Here is a 19,332-nt window from a genome sequence, read left to right on the forward strand (position 1 = left end):
TATACTCAGAGGAAAAACAAAACCCAAACCAAAAGCAATTTTAGACATAGAGGAGGGAACTTTGCAGTATTACACATTGAAAAAATTATCTCAGCCCTGGCAACCAAGAGCAATCATGATGTTTTCTGAAGCACAAGGGCACGTACTTCTTATTTTCATAGTGTCCTGAAAAACCTAGCCTATTGTACATTTTGACCACGTTTTAAGTTCTATAAAAATGCAGTTTTTGTTGGTGGTCAATCCCCAAAATAAGTCACACAGGTTGCAAAAACAATGTACTTATGGTAAGAGCTGGGATACTTCCTCTGAAGCAGGCAGGCTGAGCCAGCATCAAATGAGTGAGTTCTGCGCCATCTTCATTAGGACCGGAGGCTTCAATAGTTTTGGTACCTTGTTTTGGGTTTTGTTTTTTTTTTTTGAAAGCCGTGAGCTGGGAGCACTGCCGTGTGCCGGCGTTTCAGCCCTAGCCTTGTCATGTTCGGTGCTTATCCTACAACCCCGGCTTCTCCATGTATTTGAATATTGAAGAATTCCACATTTTTTAAAAGGTCAGAAGGCAGCAACAGACGAGAGCCAAACCAAAGGGAGAACGCTTGTGGCCCACGACACAGGGAGGGCGTTGTGCGCATCCCGTGGCCGCTCGGGGTCCAGCACCCGGCTGCTGCAGGGAGCCGGCCCCGGCCCCGGCGCGGCGGGCGCCGCTCTGGGCTGTCCCGGTCGGGGCGGGGCCGTGCCGGGGCCGCCCCCGGGGCCGCCCCCGGGGCCGCCCCCGGGCCGTGCGGGGCGGGGCGGGACCCCGCAGCCGCGCTCAAAGGGCGGTGCGCGGCGCAGCGCCCGGCCCGAAGCCTCCGCGCCCCCGGCCGCCGCCGCCCCGCAGACCGAGCCGGGCGTCGCAGGGCGCTCGGCCCTTCCGCGGCGGAGCGACCCCGGCCGCCCGCGGCGCATAAGGCTAAGGCTTTCCGACTTCAGCTACAGTGCTAGCTAAGTCGGGGAAGGCAACACGGAGCGAAGCCGCGCGTCCCCCGCCTCCTCTGGGCACCGGGCTGTGGCAGCGGCTGAGCGGGCCGGCATGGCGCGGGGAGCGGAGCCGGCGGGCGAGCAGCACCCCTGCGGTCAGTGGGCGGCGGCGGCGGCGGCCGAGCCGCCTCTCGCTCGGTGGCCGGGGCGGGCGAGCGGGGCGGGGGGCGAGAGGCCCCGCCGAGGCCGCTGCGCGGTGCTGCCCGCGGGTGGGGGGCGCGTCCCCGTGGAGGCTCCCCTCCGAGAACGATGCCCGGTTCCTCTACGGCAGCGAGTAGTGCCCGGCGTGTACCGAAGCGTGGTGGATGTGCCCGGGCCTCCTTCAGCATTTGTTTCTTATTTCTCGTTTAGGGTCCGTGGCTGCCTATTTTACGTCTGCAAAGTTTCTTCTTTATCTTGGGCATGCACTGTCCACTTGGGTAAGTAAAATATTGAACTGGTAAAAGTAGGATTTTATTAATCTAGCTGTGACTTACGTAAACGCTATTGGTACTTTGCAAAAAATCTTCACAAAACAACACACCGCCACAGAGAGATGTGTCGTTACAGCACCTTGCTGTTAAGTCTTCGTGGTCTTATGTTGCGGTAGGTTCAGTTTTCAGTGGTGCAGAGTAATACAAGACTTGATTTCCTCTGGGCCTGGTTCTGTACCTTCTTACGCTTTTAAGTTCCTACAGAACCAGCGAGACTCCTAATAGAGTAAGCTCTGAGTGAAAGAAATGAAGTATAGCCCACTGCAGAATGAAAGCCAGTCCATTGCAACATGTACTGGAAGGACTTGTGTATTTGCTAGAGTTACTGCTGGGAAATACTCGCTGTTTACAATGGACCCATTACTGCCACTTCTTAGCAAACCTTTTTGAGAGTGTCAGGAGATGTCTCTTTTTTTTTTTTTTTTTTGGCAAGATGTTTGCCTTCTGAAATGCTTTCCTTCTGTAGTAAAGTAACACTACACCAGTTTTTACTCACTTGAAAGGTACTTAAGTATGCACTAAAAAGAGATAGTCTGTATGATAAAATTAAGAATATGTGTATCTTATAACACAGCCTTAAGCCTCCATCCAATGGCTTGGTTCAAAAAGAAGGGAAAAGTTTACTCTCTGATATTCCATGTTTTCTCTTTAGTCCTGAGGTTTGGACTGGTTTAATGTGCGCTTTGGATAGCACTGAACAAATGGCTGATATACAGTTACAACATTGCATGCCTAACTCTGGCAGCTCCTCGCTTTTACTAGCCTGAAAGGTCATACTGATGTTTCTGTTAATGGAAGAAGGTTTGGAGTGGTATCAAACACTTGTTTAAACAAGTGCAATATTTTAGCAATTATTAATATTACTGAGGGAGCTGGGTGGTGATGTGTATGTTTCGTTCACTGCTTTTCAGAGGCCAGGGTTGTTACCTGCAACAGTTTTTGTCAGCAATGCCCACAAAGTACCTAACTGGCAATTTGGCCAACCCTGCTCACTCCTCCCTGACAAGTGCTTCAAAGCTTGGCGGTGGGAATGCTCTCAGAGTACATGAGCAAAGGTGACAAAGCAGAGTTTGAAAACTATGTTGCACACCATAACAAACCAATTAGACTGCAAGATGTCTATGCAGGTGTTCAGCAGTATTAATGGTATACTCCTTTTTCCAGTGTCTTCTGTTGTACTGAAAATCTTCACTCAAAAAAAAAAAAAGCCAACCAAACCTGCTGAAACAATAGAAATCTAGCTTATTTTGATACAACTGAGTGCTGGACTGCATGTTTTATACCTTCTAAGCTTTAGTGTTCTCGGAGTCTGAATGTTTTTGCTAACAGGGGCAATGAACAAGCATTTTAATCTTCAGAACTCAAAGTAATATACAATCTCTGTTCTGAAATGGGTATGTCTACAACACAAAACCTGATGGAAATGTGGTTTTGCTGTAATCAAGAGAACTAATTTGGTTTCTGTGTTACTAAGCCATTCCCAAATACAGAGAGAAGCTGTAAATGATTAAACGTGTCGCATGTCCACAAATGTTCAGGTTTGAACAAAGTCTAGACTATGTCTTAGGCTCTTGTTCAGTAAAGCATTTGAATGTGTGCTTGACCTCGGTGGTCTTAGTAGGCTGGACTGTGCTGCTGAACTGGAGTCTCAGACCTTATGCTATTGCCTTTATGTCTTTAATTCATTGCTGTCTATCACTGAGCAGTAAAAAAAGAACAGAACGAAACTGGGTTCACCTTGTTGGTGCCAGGCCTAATGCTTGCCAGGAGGTCAGTTGCAACTTTGCAGCCTTGTCTGTGCCACTCAGGCTTCTGGAGGCCTGTCAGTAGGTAGTAGCCTGGCTACTGCTTAACTTGTGGGCTTCAGTTCTGAGATGGGACTGTGTATATTCAGTCTGATTATAAGGCTAATTATAATGACAGAAGAGCAAGAACCATCTTTAAAAGGATGGTGAGTCTAAACAGCTGTACTTATTTAAGAGAGTTGAAATATACAGTTTGAGATGTTTTAAAGTGGGGTTAAGTATATATGATCAAGGCTTTGCCCATTTCTGAAGGCAATATTTACTGTTTAAATTTCAGTACATCATAGCTTGAAATGACCTACCTGCTTCAAACCCCTGTAATTCACTCATATTGTTGTTTTGTGACATTAATTTGTCTTTGCTCTTTATGGTTTTTAACTCTTTAGAGAAACTTATGCTTCTGGATTGGGACAGCTTTAGTTACCCCTAAACTTAACTGTGTGGGACTGGCCTGATTGAAATACTCTGGGTGAAGTGTTGGATAAGGGTGAACAGAGTTCACAGGCTCCTTAAATGAATTGTATAACAAAATCATGATCTCGCTGAAGTCAAAGGAAGCTTCCTTTTTCACTCTGACAGTAGTGGATGCCACTGATATTCACATACTTCTATTTTTTTAAAAAATGCCTTTTTCATCTTGTCAGAATTCAGTTACTGAAACATCTCTGCATAAAGAAAAATACCCCAAATTTCTGTTCTGAAATTTTAATGTGAAGGTACTCTTTTTGGCTTATTTTTCTAGCTTAATTAACAGTTACCCAGGCTACCTAAAACTTAGTTAATCCCCCTGCATGTATTTTAAGTGAAATTCAGTGAAGAGGTACCTCAGGTCATATTAAGTTTAAGTGAATGCTAGACTTGGCAAATTATATCTCTGTGTTTTCATTGCTGGAGTACTTTCTATATATGTCTACTAATTATGGAAAAATGGAGCATATTTTACAGAAGACTTTAGGTGTCTCTGGAGAGTGAAAATGGGTTTATTACATACAAGAGGGCGCATCTAAGCTGGGTGTGCTTGTATCTGTGTTTTTTCATTGGTTTTAGTTGGAAAACAGAAAATACCCAGAGTTTTTCCTTGAACAGTGCAATTTTGTTCCCACGTGGTTGGGATGTAATTATTTTTCTGCCTGTGGTATGGAAAAAAGTATGAATGTGTTCACATTACAATGTTTGAAGAAACCTCCTTCAGAGAACTTCAGTAACAATAAAAGGCAAATTACTTTTGTGCATCTGTGCTACACTGAAGACTTTAATCAAACTGCAGTTACTGTGACCCTCCAAATAGCATGCTTTTTATGTATCTCTTGATTGCTGTGTTATATGCTATGCTAGATTTGGCAGATTTTGCTTTTTGAATGTGCTTTTATGTTGCACCTCCTTTAGAATATTTGAGGTCCATAGAAATTTGTACTATTTGCTGTATCACATAGCAATCGCTTATTTAAGATAAGGCAGCAGAATAAAACAGTTTCATGTTTGGTTTTTAACAGACTAACATCAGGGACACTTATTAAACAGTGCGCCCAGAATAGTATGAATGGCTTCTATTCATCTGCTTTGTTATTGATTACATAAAGCATTTTCTGTAGTGCATTTCTTGTGATGTGTTTAAAAATAAAGTGAGATATGACTCCTATCATGTGACAACAGAAAAACCTTGATGTATTGCTAATGAGCAAGCCACAGGTCTGTTTGATAGCAAACCTAAAAATATTTTGAGTAATACGAAGACTACTTCACTTGGACATGTTTAGCATTTTGGGCTTCTTTTTCTACCTGTAGTAAGTGGTACTGGGACACAAAAATTTTGTATTCTAAGCAGTAGGTTAAACTAGCAATAGGCTAAATAGGTTGAACTAGCTCTCATATTCTACCTCCTAGTAATATGCCAAAGCTTAATGTTGTTAAAAGAGCTTAAGCCCATTGGCTTCAGGAACTTCAGTTAACATTTAGGACACCACCTTCCTTGATTTACCCATGTCTATCCCGAATTGCATTATGACTTGCTTTGACTTGACTGGATCTTGTGTTTTAAAGCAGCATTTAAGCTTTGGTTGTCTAAGAGCAAATCACTGTATTGAAAAGTTATTTTACTAGTATTGGTAATAAAAAAATCTGCTAATATTTGATCTGTGCTGGAGAATCTGTGTAAGCTTTCTGAGGCTTGTCGGATGTGGCTGGTAACAGACTTTGTCCTGTAATATTGTAATAGAAAATATCTGGGATTTTTGATGTGGTATTACAAGCTGTAATGCTGGACTTGATTAGGGCAGATGATCTTAGTGATACTGGGATAAAATCAGTAGTGACAGGATGTAGTAATCAAAAAAAAACCACCCCAACCCCCAAAATTAAATACCCCACCTCCCCCACCCCCCAAAAAAAAACCCCAAACAACACCCCCCCATGCCCCACCCCTTCATGTGTAACAAACCATTTTTTTTTTTTAATACGGACTTTTGTCAGGGCATTAGTAAAATAGTCAACTTGTGTGGTTGCAAAGTGCAAATAGTAATGTGTATGTGCTCTCTGTTACTCTTAAAGGGAGATCGTATGTGGCATTTTGCTGTGTCTGTGTTCCTGGTTGAACTGTATGGAAACAGCTTACTCCTGACGGCAGTCTATGGACTGGTTGTGGCGGGATCAGTTCTTCTCCTGGGAGCCATTATTGGAGACTGGGTGGACAAGAACTCCAGGCTCAAAGGTTAGATGCCTAGAGCAGGTTATTTACTTAAAGATGGATCAAATTAATGTAAAAAGATAAAGCTGTTAGAGTTAACTCCTCAAGTCAAATACGAGAACGGGACTTGCTCAGTTTTGTTAAGAAGGGATAGTGTTTCAGAGTGGTAATGATTATACAAAGATAGTGTCAAAGACAGGAGGAAAACAGTTTTATGTCACAATATGTCCACTACTCAGGCTAAACCTGTACAATATGTAGAGACTTGCAGAAATGCAAAAGCTAAAAAAGCATGTAATTTTTAAGGACTACAGACCAAGACCTTTACAGTCAAATACTAACATATGCTCACATTATTTGTTGCCTTCTGTCTGGATAACAAATATCTGCCTAAGTGTAAACATGCACTGCATTTCCATTATATGTATTTTAAATATGTATGCTCTAGTCTGTTTTATAAATAATGTGGTGTCAGGTTCTTCTTACATGTATTTACTTTCTAATAGCTTAAAGTAGCATCGCTTCCATGGTATGCTGAAGATGAACTTGAGAGACTTGAGCTAAGTCTTGTTTTCACCCCTTTAAAAATAGTGTTGGCATTTAAACAGGTACAGTTTGGTTTTGGGTTGAGAAGTCCTACTTGGACTGTAAAGTAAGAGCTATGAATTAGAGTTACAAAGTTACATCAGACATTAATTTGTTTCTCTAAGGCAATGGAAGATTCAAAATCTTATATGAAGTATAGTTTTACCACATATTTTGGGGGGAGAATAGGAAAATAAAAATACTTAAAAGAATCTGCATGTTCCTTAATTTTAACTTCCTTAAGCTTGTAGTTAGCTCATTCTTATGTTCCTAACTGTTGCTCTCTGTTTTGATTTAAAACAGTGGCCCAGACATCCTTGGTTGTACAGAATGCATCTGTCATCCTGTGTGGTATTATCCTGATGACTATCTTCTTGTTTAAGACACAGCTTTTGACCTTGTACCATGGATGGCTTCTTGTGAGTGCTTGATCTTGTTAATAAGGAATTACCTTACAAAGAAACTTGGAGGAGCGTGAAAGATGGATGAATTTTTGTTTTTCTCTCTAGTCTGTTTAGACATTCTTGTGAGCTAAAACTGGCAAATGAAACTTTGAGCTACTTGGGTAAACAGAAATGATTGTTTTCTGTCAGGAATTGTAAAGTGGACTTGGTCCCGTTTTATCTGGAGAATAACACTAAAAATGTATGGATTCAAATGTAAAAGTGTATTTTCTGGTCATGCAGGGTAGGAGTGGAGATCTCCCTTCATCAGTTTCTCATGGTGTAACTCTTTCCCCCCGTTTTTCTAGACGATGTGCTATATCCTGGTTATCACAATAGCAAATATTGCCAATTTGGCCAGCACTGCCACAGCGATCACAATTCAGAGGGACTGGATTGTTGTGGTCGCAGGGGAAGACAGAAGCAAACTGGCAGGTGAAATATGTTGCCTTTTTACTACCTTAAATGTTTTACTTTCCAAGCTTGATTTTTAGATTAGAGTTTTATAGAGGTCAGCACATCTTTGAGTTCCAGATATTATAAGACAACAACAGGTAAAAAGGGCAGCCTTTATTTTCCTCTTCCCTGCTCTGGACTGCGCTTACTGAGATTAGAAATTACTGTTGTGATTACAGTTCGGTTTGGCATCCCAAACTTGTTTTGTCCTCCTTTTAGTTCTACTGCAGCTTTGTCACGAAAACTTTATACTTGCTGAACAAATAAACATAAACCACACTCTTAAATCAAATAACCAGTGTTTAATAGAAAAGCTATTTAACTTACAGGCATTTAAAGCCAAGTGTTGCAATACTTTATTTTTAGGTCACTGGAATGAAACAGAAAACTATTGCGTAACTGGGCTCCTCACATAGGGATCACAGAGAGAGGTACATGAGGATGAAGTCCAGAACAGTAAAGTAGATGGATCAGGAAATTGCCAGTCACAAATGCGGTGCATGCAGATACGTTTGAAATCTTGTACTTCTTTAGCATTAGATGTCTACCTCAGAGCTGTGAACACTTTTTCAGTTGGAACTGAAAGCTCTGTATCCCTTTGACATCTGATACCTTTGGTATTAGACTAAAGACGTAATCTTCTTTTTTGCTCAGTAAATATTTTCCCATCTTTTTCCCCTTCCTTGCATAGTGGCATGACGTTGTTAGGAGAGAGTCCCCATCCAAATCCTACTGTGTCTTGGTGGTGACGACACTGCTTGGGTGTGAGAGATTGTTTGGGATCCTCGCCAAAGATGGGTTGAACCTGACTCTCCTTTGCTGAGGGGTACTCCTAGCTGCCAGGCCATTTATGCCAAGGGATGTGTGATTGATCTTTGGTTATGCTGCTGCTCTGATTATAAGAGATAGTGTGGGGAGCAGTGTGTTTTTGCTGTGAACTTGAGCAGGCTATGTGGGCTCTGAATCAATCTTGTAAGGGGACTTAAGCCTTCCCAGATAAAGGAACTGATACTGAAGTGCAAACAAGGCACAGAGCAGCTTAACATTGCCAAGACATTTATAGCTCACTGAAAACTCTGGGACTAAAGTTTTAAGGCTGACACTTCTGGAGTTTGGTTACCTCCAGGCCTAGATAGCATTTCAGCTTCTGGACTCTAATTTTGTTTGAAGCTGCCTAAATTACCCATAAAGTTCACTTACATGGCAGAGTCCTTTTAGGGATTTGAATCCTATATTGCAGATTTATTCTTGAAGCTTATCTCCAGTGAAGGAATCTTTTTTCCCCATCTTGTCCAGGAGAGGCTGATTTTTAATCAGATGCATTAGAAGCATTTTGCTTTCATTTCCCAGTGTACAAATTTTCCACCATAGTCCTTTATTTTGACCTTGCAGTGCCTTTCTGGGTCATGACTTTTGTAGAGCAGGAGTACAGGTTAGCTTTCTTTATGCGGGTGAATCACAAGTAAAATACCATCTATCCATAAAAGCCTTAAAGTTCTAATGGTTCTCATTAACCTTTCTTCATGTGTCAGATCTTATTCAGCAAATGTTCTCCCCAGTCCCTGTACTACATCCTACACATGAGATAAGGTACAGACCACACCTGGCAGAAAAATGCTGCATGGGAGGCAGTCCTGCCTCTGTACTGCTTCATGATCTCAGACAGAATTATCTGACCGCTTATATTCAGTACTGAAAAATCAAGGAAGAGGTTACTCTAAATTCTCATGCAACTTAACTTAAAAACTAAAAGAACCTCACTGAACTAAGCACCTTAGTTCAACAGATCTATCTAAAGGATCTCTTCCAGCCTGAATAGGGTGGTTGTGTTTAATCATAATGTCATTCAGAGACTGTAGAAGTTCCTTAACTTCAAAAATTAAATGATGTTATTGACTTTGCAGCAAATACTGTTGTCTGTCTCTGCACTGTTACCTTTACTCAAAGAGGAGCCTTAGTCAAGCAAGTTTGTGGAATAGGAAAACAAAAAATTGGCTTTGCTTCCTCTTCATCATTGCACTTGATTAATTTTTCCATTTGTTCTTACTTTGTACCTTTCCTGAATGGAAATATTAGTCTTCCTCAACTCAAAAACCAAAGCTTAGTTCTTAGAATTTCTAAACCCAAATATCATGTAAGCATCTTAACTTAGTCATCCTAGTTAACCATCAGTCAGATAGTTAACATTGAATTGACTTTGAATTCTAAATAGAATAATCTAAACATTTCTTTCAATGGCAAGGAGTAATTCTCTACAGATTCAGAAAAGCAGCTTCATACTGGTATACAGTTTTACTTGCCCTTCAAAAACTCTAATTTCATAGTAGGACTCTAAAATGGGTTTGAGATGTACTTCTAAGCAGCCTGAAGCCCCGATGTGCAAAACTGTTGAGCATCTAGCAAATTTTAGGGGTGGAACAATGGCATCATTAACTGGAAATTTACAAGAGCCCAAAGGGTGTAATGACACTAAAGCTGATAAGATTGGGGAGGGTGACACATCCCCCATCAGCAAATGGGAGATGCATTCATGCTGAGAATGGGCTGTTTGTTTTGACCATAAACTTCAAAGTGTGGAAAAGAAAGGAGTGAGGACTTTGCTCAGTAAGTCCTGAGAATGCCTACAGCTGCCATCAACCAATGTGACTCGATAAGGAAATTTAAAGCTATTTCAAAGGTCTGCTGCTATCACGGTGGGTACTGTGGTCACCGGTTATTAGAAGTAAATGAAGGAGATTAAGAAATACAGGGTCCAGTACTGGGAGATAGTTGCTAAAATTAGCTTTATGGGAAAGAATTCTACCATATGAGACTCCTCTTAATGTCTGGAGTTGTGCATGCTGGGTTTGAAAGTTACAGAGATAGGCTTAGGAATCCATAATGTCACTAGGGTGCAAGGGTAGTCTGATCTCATGACTGACAGTTTTACCTGCAGTACACTTCCACTGGAAACCCAGCATGTGAAACCTGAAAGACCTCATGCAGGCACAACTGGCAGGAGTATGGCTTTGGCTTACAAACAGCTTGGTTGGTCTCACTGGAACACTCTAAAGATGCCTCTGGTTAGCAAGCTAACTCCTGCTCCTGCTGGAACCGCTTCTTAGTTTGATGTATAGACATGTCTAATCCCCAGTTACGCTGGTGAATGTTTCAGTGTAAGTGTTCAGCAATTACTTCATATCATCAAATCATTTCTGACAGATATGAATGCCACAATAAGAAGAATTGATCAGTTGACCAATATCTTGGCCCCAATGGCAGTTGGTCAGATAATGACATTTGGCTCCCCGATGATTGGCTGTGGATTCATTTCTGGCTGGAACCTGATGTCAATGTGTGTGGAATATCTGCTGCTCTGGAAGGTTTATCAGAAAACCCCTACTCTCGCTCTCAAATCTGCAAAAGTTGAAGAATCGGAACTGAAACAGCTGAATGTCAAGAAAGGTATTGAAAACACAAAAATAACTGTTCAGATTCACAGTATATTCACTGTATCAGTCAAACTGAAGTGTTGACTTTTGTCTTCTACAGACACTGCTTTTAGGCTATAGAGATTTCTCCTCACAGCTTGAAGGTTTCAGGTTCTGCATATAGATACCAGAGACTAAGTCACAATACTTTGTGCAGCTGTTTGAGGAATCTCATAATATGCAGCTAAAGAATGAATTTTCTACTCTTAATCCTTTTGAGTAAGTCTGCCCTGTTATTTAGGGCTGACTGTGAGGAACGCTCCTATCCCTCTATACCATAGCTAATAGGCTGATAAAGCCCTTTGTTCTCTAGTGTCTGGAAGCAAAACAGCCTGTCTAGGACTCTTTCTTGCAAACTCATCTCTACTTAGGCATACTTCTAACAGGCTTTCAGGAGTTTGTAGAATAGGTGGTAATACTTCTAGTCTGGCATGAGTTTCATGTGCTGCAGGAAATGGTGGAGAAAAATCTGCTTTGACCTTTTACTCTGCTTCCTTGGCCAAACTGAACAACGGGGATTTGTAGTGTAGATGGCTATGACTACAAGCAACCTTAAAATCAATATTAACATTACTTTAGATAGTCTTAATATCAGAAATTAAAATTGTTTTAGAAGCAGACTTTTTGTTATGAAGCATTTGAAATGTCAGATACTAGAATACAAAACTTATGCATTTTCTATTTTTAAGATGGCAGCATGTGAATAATCCTGAAAGCTCCAGCTACAATATGTTCCGTAGGGTTTTTTTAAGAAGGATTATAAAGAATTCCTGTTTTTCTTTAAAAGCTAGCTAGCAATCTGTTCCTTGCTCAATACACAGTGAGACAGGAGGCTGCTATTAAAAGTGCTGAAGAGACAATATGCTTCACAGCCAGCAGATCCATTGTGGTAGTAGCTGGTCCAGTAAGCTATTGGACTAGGCTGATGGCAGCCTCACATAGGGGAGCAAGATAGAGAGCGCAGAAGGCTCTATAGCTTTGGAACTGGACCTAAGTGCTCCTGGAGAATCAAGCATTTGGCAAATTTCAATATGTAGGAAACATCTCTTAATCTTTGCTATTGCAATATTCTGATTTCAGTAGAAGACTTGCATTTTTAAAAGTTGTAGGAATACTTCATGTGTCTCACTTGCTGTACATGGAGTTTGTTTTAGACTCAACAGTGTAAAAACACTTCTCAGGCATCCAAACATTCATATAGTTTCTATCCCCATTACTAATCTAAATATTGCTGTGGATTTTTGGATTTTTGTTTGTGACCAGTGGAAGTGACTTTCTGCTATATTAGAGTAGAAAAACATGGTCTGAGATTTTTTTTTTAAAGTCAAGTTTTGAATGCTTTTAACTTTGGTAGGTTCCAGCAAGAATCTCTCCCTTGGTTCTTCTGCTGTGACAGGAGATACTGACAGATGTTCAAGTATTCCCTGCTTTCTGTGGTTAGTGTGTTCAAACATACAAAGCTATGTTAAAATGCCAGCTAACATGGATGTTCATTAAGCAAATAATTTCTTTATGGAAATGGAGCACTCAGTCACAAGTCTATTGAAAAGAAGCAGGATATGCATTCTGCTACCACAGTTCAATTAAATAAGCAGGATCTTAAATTGATAGGGATAAAATTTACTTGATCTTACTATAGAGGTGGGATTTGAGGACACTTTAAAACATTTAAGTAATCAGAGGAAGGTTGATTGCAGAATTTAACGATGCACTTCTGCAGTAGTAAACTTACTAACTGCAAAAAATGGTCTTGCAGTTTACACTCGGCACCTTCCAGGCCGGGGTGTATCTAACAATTACATTTCTGTTTTCAGAGTGTGATATGAAACCTGCTGAAGGAGTGCAGTTAATTGTTGAGAAAGATGTAACTGGCTTTGAGCCCCAGCAGGAGAAGGAAGTCAGCTGCGCTGCCCGGATTGCTGAACCTTTCATCACGTTTCGTGATGGATGGGTTGCATACTACAACCAGCCAGTGTTTCTTGCAGGCATGGGTCTTGCATTTCTGTATATGACTGTTCTGGGCTTTGACTGTATTACTACAGGCTATGCATACACTCAGGGTTTGAGTGGCTCTGTGCTAAGCCTCCTGATGGGTGCCTCGGCAGTCACTGGAATCATGGGAACAGTAGCTTTCACTTGGCTTCGTCGCAAATGTGGCCTGGTTCGCACGGGCCTTATTTCTGGAGTTGCTCAATTTGCTTGTCTGGTCTTATGTGCCATCTCTGTATTCATGCCTGGAAGTCCTCTGGATTTGACTGTTTCCCCATTTGCTGACATCAGTGCCAGGCTGTTTGAAAATGAACCATTACCTACAATAGCATCTCCGGAAGATAAGCCTGAAATGATTTTTGCAACTGGAATGCCCAACTTGTTAAACGGGTCTACTACTCCTGCTAACAGCGACCCAGAGATGAGTCCTGAGCCTGTGCCTTTAATCTCTGTTAGTCTCCTGTTTGCAGGAGTCATTGCTGCTAGAGTTGGTAAGTATTATGTCTCTATTAAAATTTAATCTATTGACCTCTTTTAAATCTAGAAATTACAGTGCTTGTCAACTAAATACAAATTTGAGATCAGAATTGTAGGCTACAGTTGAAGTGTTATATCACATTTCTAAGGCTAATTGATGACAATTCTCATGAAAATGAAATGATCTCGCAATAGTATTGCCAGTGCAGAGACTGCAGTACTAATTTCTTCCATGTCATATGTCACTAATAGGAGAAAAGTTACCACGTTTGGAGATGAATATAATCTTTTTTTGAATGCTCATCTCTAAACGATCTTCCTTCACAACCGAATAAAACCATTTGTTAATAGCAAACAGAACTAAACAATCTCCAATTAAAACCTTCAAACTTAGCAGGTTACTAAATTAATCCATTCATTAAATAAACTGTCTAACCTTTAAACTTGTGGCCAGCAAAGGAGTTTAGAACAAAAACTTTGATTTGGATGACAGCTTAATTTCATGAGGAATTGTTGGTTAGCTTAGTACTAGTATCTTTCAACAGAAGAGGCAGTCAAATACATAAATGTAATGAACAGTAATTCTCCTCTGTAGAATTTTTGTACTTTTAATTTCTGCAGCTTTTGCTGAATTTTGGAGGAAGAAAATACTTGATTCAAGTGTATGAAGTTTGTTTGCAAGATAAACTTATAACTGAATCATTAATGGACTAGAACAGTATAGAAGCTACTGTCAGCTGAGACTGTTGTAAATTATTATGTATTCTGCCGAGTGTAACATGTGTTTGACTTTTTTGCAAACATCTTATGCAAAACCTAGCAATTGTAGCTGGCATAAATACACTGTAAATAGCTGTAAAACAGCTATTTAAATAAGGAACAGATGAGCAGAGCATTGTTAACTTGATAGACATGTTGAAGCAGTATCTGACAGGCAAGTTAATATGTTGAGCTCTTATGTATTATTTGAGGAAATATTAGTAAAGGGAAAGTAAATTGCTCTTCATTGTCAGTGTGAAATCCTTTCCAGTCTGACAAGGCTAGCTTGTCCCGCACATTTTTGGCAGAAGTAGGTATTTGCAAGTCTGAATTGAACTATGCCAGTAATGAAAGCTTACCATGAGAAGCCCAGTTGTACGGATAACTGTTTTTTTTCTCTCCATAGGTCTTTGGTCCTTTGATTTGACTGTAACACAATTGCTCCAAGAAAATGTAGTAGAATCTGAAAGAGGCATCATAAATGGTGTCCAAAACTCCATGAATTATCTTCTTGATTTGCTGCACTTCATCATGGTCATCTTGGCCCCAAATCCTGAAGCTTTTGGCTTATTGGTGCTGATTTCTGTGTCTTTTGTTGCAATGGGCCACATAATGTACTTCAGATTTGCCCAAAAAAGCTTGGGAAAACAACTTTTTGTTTGTTGCACTCCTGATCCTAAAGCAGTCTCTGACAGTTCACCACCGGGTAATACATCTACCGTCTGAAAGGATCCACTTCTCTTACTAACATGCTACATAAATATCATGGTTAAACACATATACTGCCTCTTGTGACCCTGTCTAAGGTGTTTCTGTAGAGTTGAATGCATAACCTAGCTGTTTGAGGAAGCTGTCCCAAGAGAGATAAATTCGTCTTACAGTGACCCTGTAAAAATATGTCATGTTTGGCAGAGGACAGCCTAGTTGGATTTTGACAGCTGATGGTTCAAAGGATCCCAGTCATGTCTAGCGTATGATCACAAAAATAATGTTGGATTTCTGTTGCTGACCCCCCACAGTGATACTGTTTGTTGGTTATACATACTCAGTTCATGAATTCTGAACAATTCCTGTGCTCATTGAGCAAAACCAGGGGTATTTTTAGTTGCTTCAGGATAACTTGATATATAATATTCGGGGTTTGGGGGTGTTTTCCTCTGTGTTTTCCCTTACCATGAACAGTCCTGCTTCCTTATCTTTTCAAATTGGTATAAACATGCTTCTTGGATTCCTGAAGCGGACTCTTAAGTTCCAATGTTTTCCCAAAATAACTTTTTAGTATTCTGTTTTGGTTTAACTTTACAGAAACATCTTTGCAGGTTTTTTGCATGCTTCCTTACAAATTAGATGAGTGCTAGGTACAACGTATTACACTTTTGTTGCACTTCATAAAGTAAAACATAGTCTCATTTTAGCAGAAGCTATTGATGTAACATTATAAAGCATGGCTTTTTTTAATTGCATATGACAGGTCTGTTCAGGTTTGATGTAGCAGAAAGTGCTAAGGTCAGGAGTACTGGTACAGAAAGTAAGTCTAGGGCTAACTTAGTTTTTGCCTCAGAGTACAAGCAGCTTTAGTTTATTTTTGAATGCTATTCTTTTCTGAAACCCAATTAAAGCCTGATTTATTGGAAAATCGTTAGTGTTCCAGGCAAAAGAAGTGAAAAAGTGGATTACTTGCATTTATCTGTTTCACATGTATATGAAATTTGATGTAGTTTGTTCTAAAATGTCACTAAAACAGTATGTTGAACTGTGTGGCCCTCTAAAGCAACTTCAGAGCAATGAAGAATATGTGCTTCTGATTTACAAGTTCTTGCAGTTTTTGCCTTTTCTACCTTCCCTGCATGTGTACTAACACAGTACTTCCATAGTCATTAACCATATGTGCACTTTTGTGGAAACTACTCTACGCACTTTGCTCTCAGCATTGAACCCGGTAGTGTTCTGAGTTTTCCCGTGGCTTGGCAGTATGAATTCTAAACTCAAATCTTTGTGAAATGTTTGTTTGCAAAAGAAGTAGTGTGCAAAAACATAAGTCAGCAACCTGTGAAAAGTATCCTCTATAACTTTGAAGGCTTTTTTATTTTAGGTACTGTCCTTCATACAGTCATCTGTGTTGTCAGACCTCAGCCCTGGAATGTAAGTGTGTGAACTCCATTGATGATAAAGGCATTACACCAGGGCTGAATCTAGGCCATTCGTCTTAGAATTTGTAATGATTATACCTTATATCAAACTAAATAGAATGTAAAAAACCTCTAGTGGCTTTTGTCTCAGATCCATTTTCACTCCTCTTAGAAAATATTGTATGAATGGAAATCCAATGTACTTGTAGCCCTCAGTATTCAATAACTGGATGTAACAATTTTTCTCCTCTACTGGACCAAAACTAATCATTACTGCTACGTTACTGAAAGTTTCTCAGGGATGTTTTCACTAGGTTTATAAGTGTTTATACTTTGACTAAGCTTTTGGGGTTTGTTTTGATATAATAAAGTAAAATATGTAAATTAGTGTAGTTTTAAAATTTGTAACTCAATTCTGAGTGTAACTTCTAAGGAAAAGGGAATTTTGCCATCAGCAGAATTTAGAAGTCAGAAGACTCTTAAGACTCAGTAAAACAAGCTTATCTAGATTTGTAGAATAAATATGCCCAAAGGATAACCTATACAGTATGATACAAATACACTAGTCAATAAAATGCCTCTGATTAGCCAAATATGTTTTGTTATGTGTATATAATCTAAATTGGGACCAGGTTTTAATATTGGTGAATATAAAGGTAGCCCGAATGTCAGTAGATGCCTCTAACTGCACTTTGGACATGTGAATGCCACTGTATATATTGGGCTCAATGGCCATCAGGGAAATGAAGCTAAAAATGCAGCTTCTTGTGGGCTGTCTATAGCTTAGAGAGCCCAGTGTGCCTAAAGTTTAATGCTATAGCACTAAGCACCAGACATCCCAGAGATGTGTACTCCTGGCATCTAGAGAGCTCCAAAAATGTAACATGTAGAGCTCGGAGCATACCATGTTCCCATCTGTTCCCAAAGTATTCTTTTCCAGGAGCAATATAGTCTTATCTGAGTTGAGTAGCAATTAGTTTTATAAATAGTTCCACTAGATAATGCAGTCTGGATCTCAAGCCAAAAAAGTAGTATTGGGAGGGGGCTGGACTTCTGTGTTTTGTACAAAAATAATGTTTATAGGGTTCATATATGCAGATACACAGCTGGAAGGCAAGACAATCCTAAAAGAAAGAAAGGTGGATGCTAGCTTTATGAGGAATAAGGAGGTCTAAATTGGAGGTCTAGTATATATTGGTCTGAGTCAGATGTCGAAAAATGTATGCTGCTTGAGCACAACCCATGTGTGTATAAGTCTTTAAGATGTATGCAGACACCTGTACTGCTTAGTGCTTTGAAGCAATGTGGAGCCTGAAGTCTTACTTAGCAGGACTTTAAGTAAATGTTTTTGGCCTTGTATTTATTTATTATTTTTAAATGTGTCCAATTTGGATGACAACCGCCCTTAAAATGTACGCACTAGAAATCAGTCTTAACAGAATAGCATATTTTATTATACAACCTTATGCTGGACATACTATTGATTTATGTATTACTGTTGTTAAAGCTAATGAATAAATTTGCATAAAAATTTATTTGTCCTGTATTATTCAGTTTGTGGGTGTCTTGATTAGGCTATATTTAACATGGATCTGGTAGATGGAGGTTTTCATAGTGATGGGAGGAGTCTGCTGTGAAGCACAAACAAACAGCATTGAGGAGGAAGCAAACAAGTGTAAAGTGCCTTTCAGTGACCCTATAGGTCTGGCTTTAGTGAACTGATCTTTTATTTACCACCCACAGTGGTAACTTAAGACACAGTAGCTGAAGTTGTGGTCTTATAACCTCAGCCCAGGACCAGCATTGGTGATACGGCAGTTCTGTGTATGGGCTTGCTGAGCAACGGCAAGCAAATGGTTTTACCTTCCCAGTCATCTTTTTACCATATTGAATTTGAGATGATGGCCTTCTATAGCAGCAACCTGTAGGTGAGAACACTTGACATGAGTGGTCACAAATAAAAGTGATACTTTTCAAGACGAAAACCAGAATATTAAAAGTACTTCAACTGAGTATTTGATATGGGACTGCTTGTTACGTGTATTTAAGATATGCTTACTTGATGACTTGATCTTTGGAAGGATGCTGTGCTCATTCACTAGGATTTCCCTCAACTGATTCCCTCTCTGAACTAGAGGCTTTCCTAGAAAAATACCTTTATGGGTTGTCCCCAATTATGTAATTCCCATATGGGAATAATTATTAATCTAATTAGTTATTCCCATGTGAGAAATAATATGAGTTAAAACTACAGGCTTTGTTGCACGTATCAAAATTGGTAGCATTAAGAGTGATGTGCCTCTTTAATAGGAGCTACTAAAATGTCAGGGTTAAAGTCAGATTACCAATTTTCATTTTTAGGAATGTTTACCTCCTTCACTGTCATTTATGTAGAAAAGCATTACAATACTGACTTGAAAATGTTGTTATACTGATCCACCCCTATAGATACGAAGAAAAAGAATTGAATAGTATTGTGTGACGTACTTAATGGATAACAAACACTTTTTTGACGGAAGAAGGCCTTTCACACCTTATTTGATGGTTTCACTGTTTTCCTTTACTCAGGTGTTGACATATTGGAAAGTTCTGAGTTTTCTAACACCCTGTGGAATTCAATGCTCAGTAACCAAAGGCAGAATGATTGAACATACCTACCACTCTTTACCTGCTTGTTGTGCGACTTCAGTTACTAGGTAGTTGAGATACCAGCCCTGCCTGTGGATGGCAACATGTGTTGCATATTACACATTCTATTATTTTTCTCTGGAATACTTAATTGCTTTTATTTTCAGAAGAATGTTCTTAAACTGAGCACTGATATAGAGATTGAAAATTGAATCTTGATAAAGGAAAAAGGGTAGAGTGAAATCAGTCCTTTCCATTTAAACTATTTTTGATTTCTCTCATCAGAAATCTCTTAAAAATTCCAGAAGAGTAAATAGGTTCATATCTAGTAGTTTTAAAATACTACAGTTAGTGTTGTCTTTGCTTCTGCAAAGTACATGGTATACGTGTCCCAGGTTAGCAGAGCTAGCTCATGTCC

The 19,332-nt window shown here is 39.8% G+C and overlaps 1 protein-coding gene across 1 annotated transcript; it reads left to right on the forward strand.

Annotated features, from left to right (window-relative positions):
* Nucleotides 1-804: 804 nt before the first annotated feature.
* Nucleotides 805-17,821, forward strand: SLC40A1 (solute carrier family 40 member 1). Its single transcript, XM_075093958.1, has 8 exons — nt 805-1,112; nt 1,369-1,436; nt 5,843-6,002; nt 6,867-6,982; nt 7,315-7,441; nt 10,664-10,906; nt 12,747-13,412; nt 14,564-17,821. Exons 1-8 carry the CDS (start codon nt 1,070-1,072, stop codon nt 14,881-14,883), a joined length of 1,743 nt encoding a protein of 580 aa, XP_074950059.1. The 5' UTR covers nt 805-1,069; the 3' UTR covers nt 14,884-17,821.
* Nucleotides 17,822-19,332: the final 1,511 nt, after the last annotated feature.

This window comes from Phalacrocorax aristotelis, chromosome 5 (assembly GCF_949628215.1).
Source record: "Phalacrocorax aristotelis chromosome 5, bGulAri2.1, whole genome shotgun sequence".
In the NCBI taxonomy this organism is placed as follows: domain Eukaryota; kingdom Metazoa; phylum Chordata; class Aves; order Suliformes; family Phalacrocoracidae; genus Phalacrocorax; species Phalacrocorax aristotelis.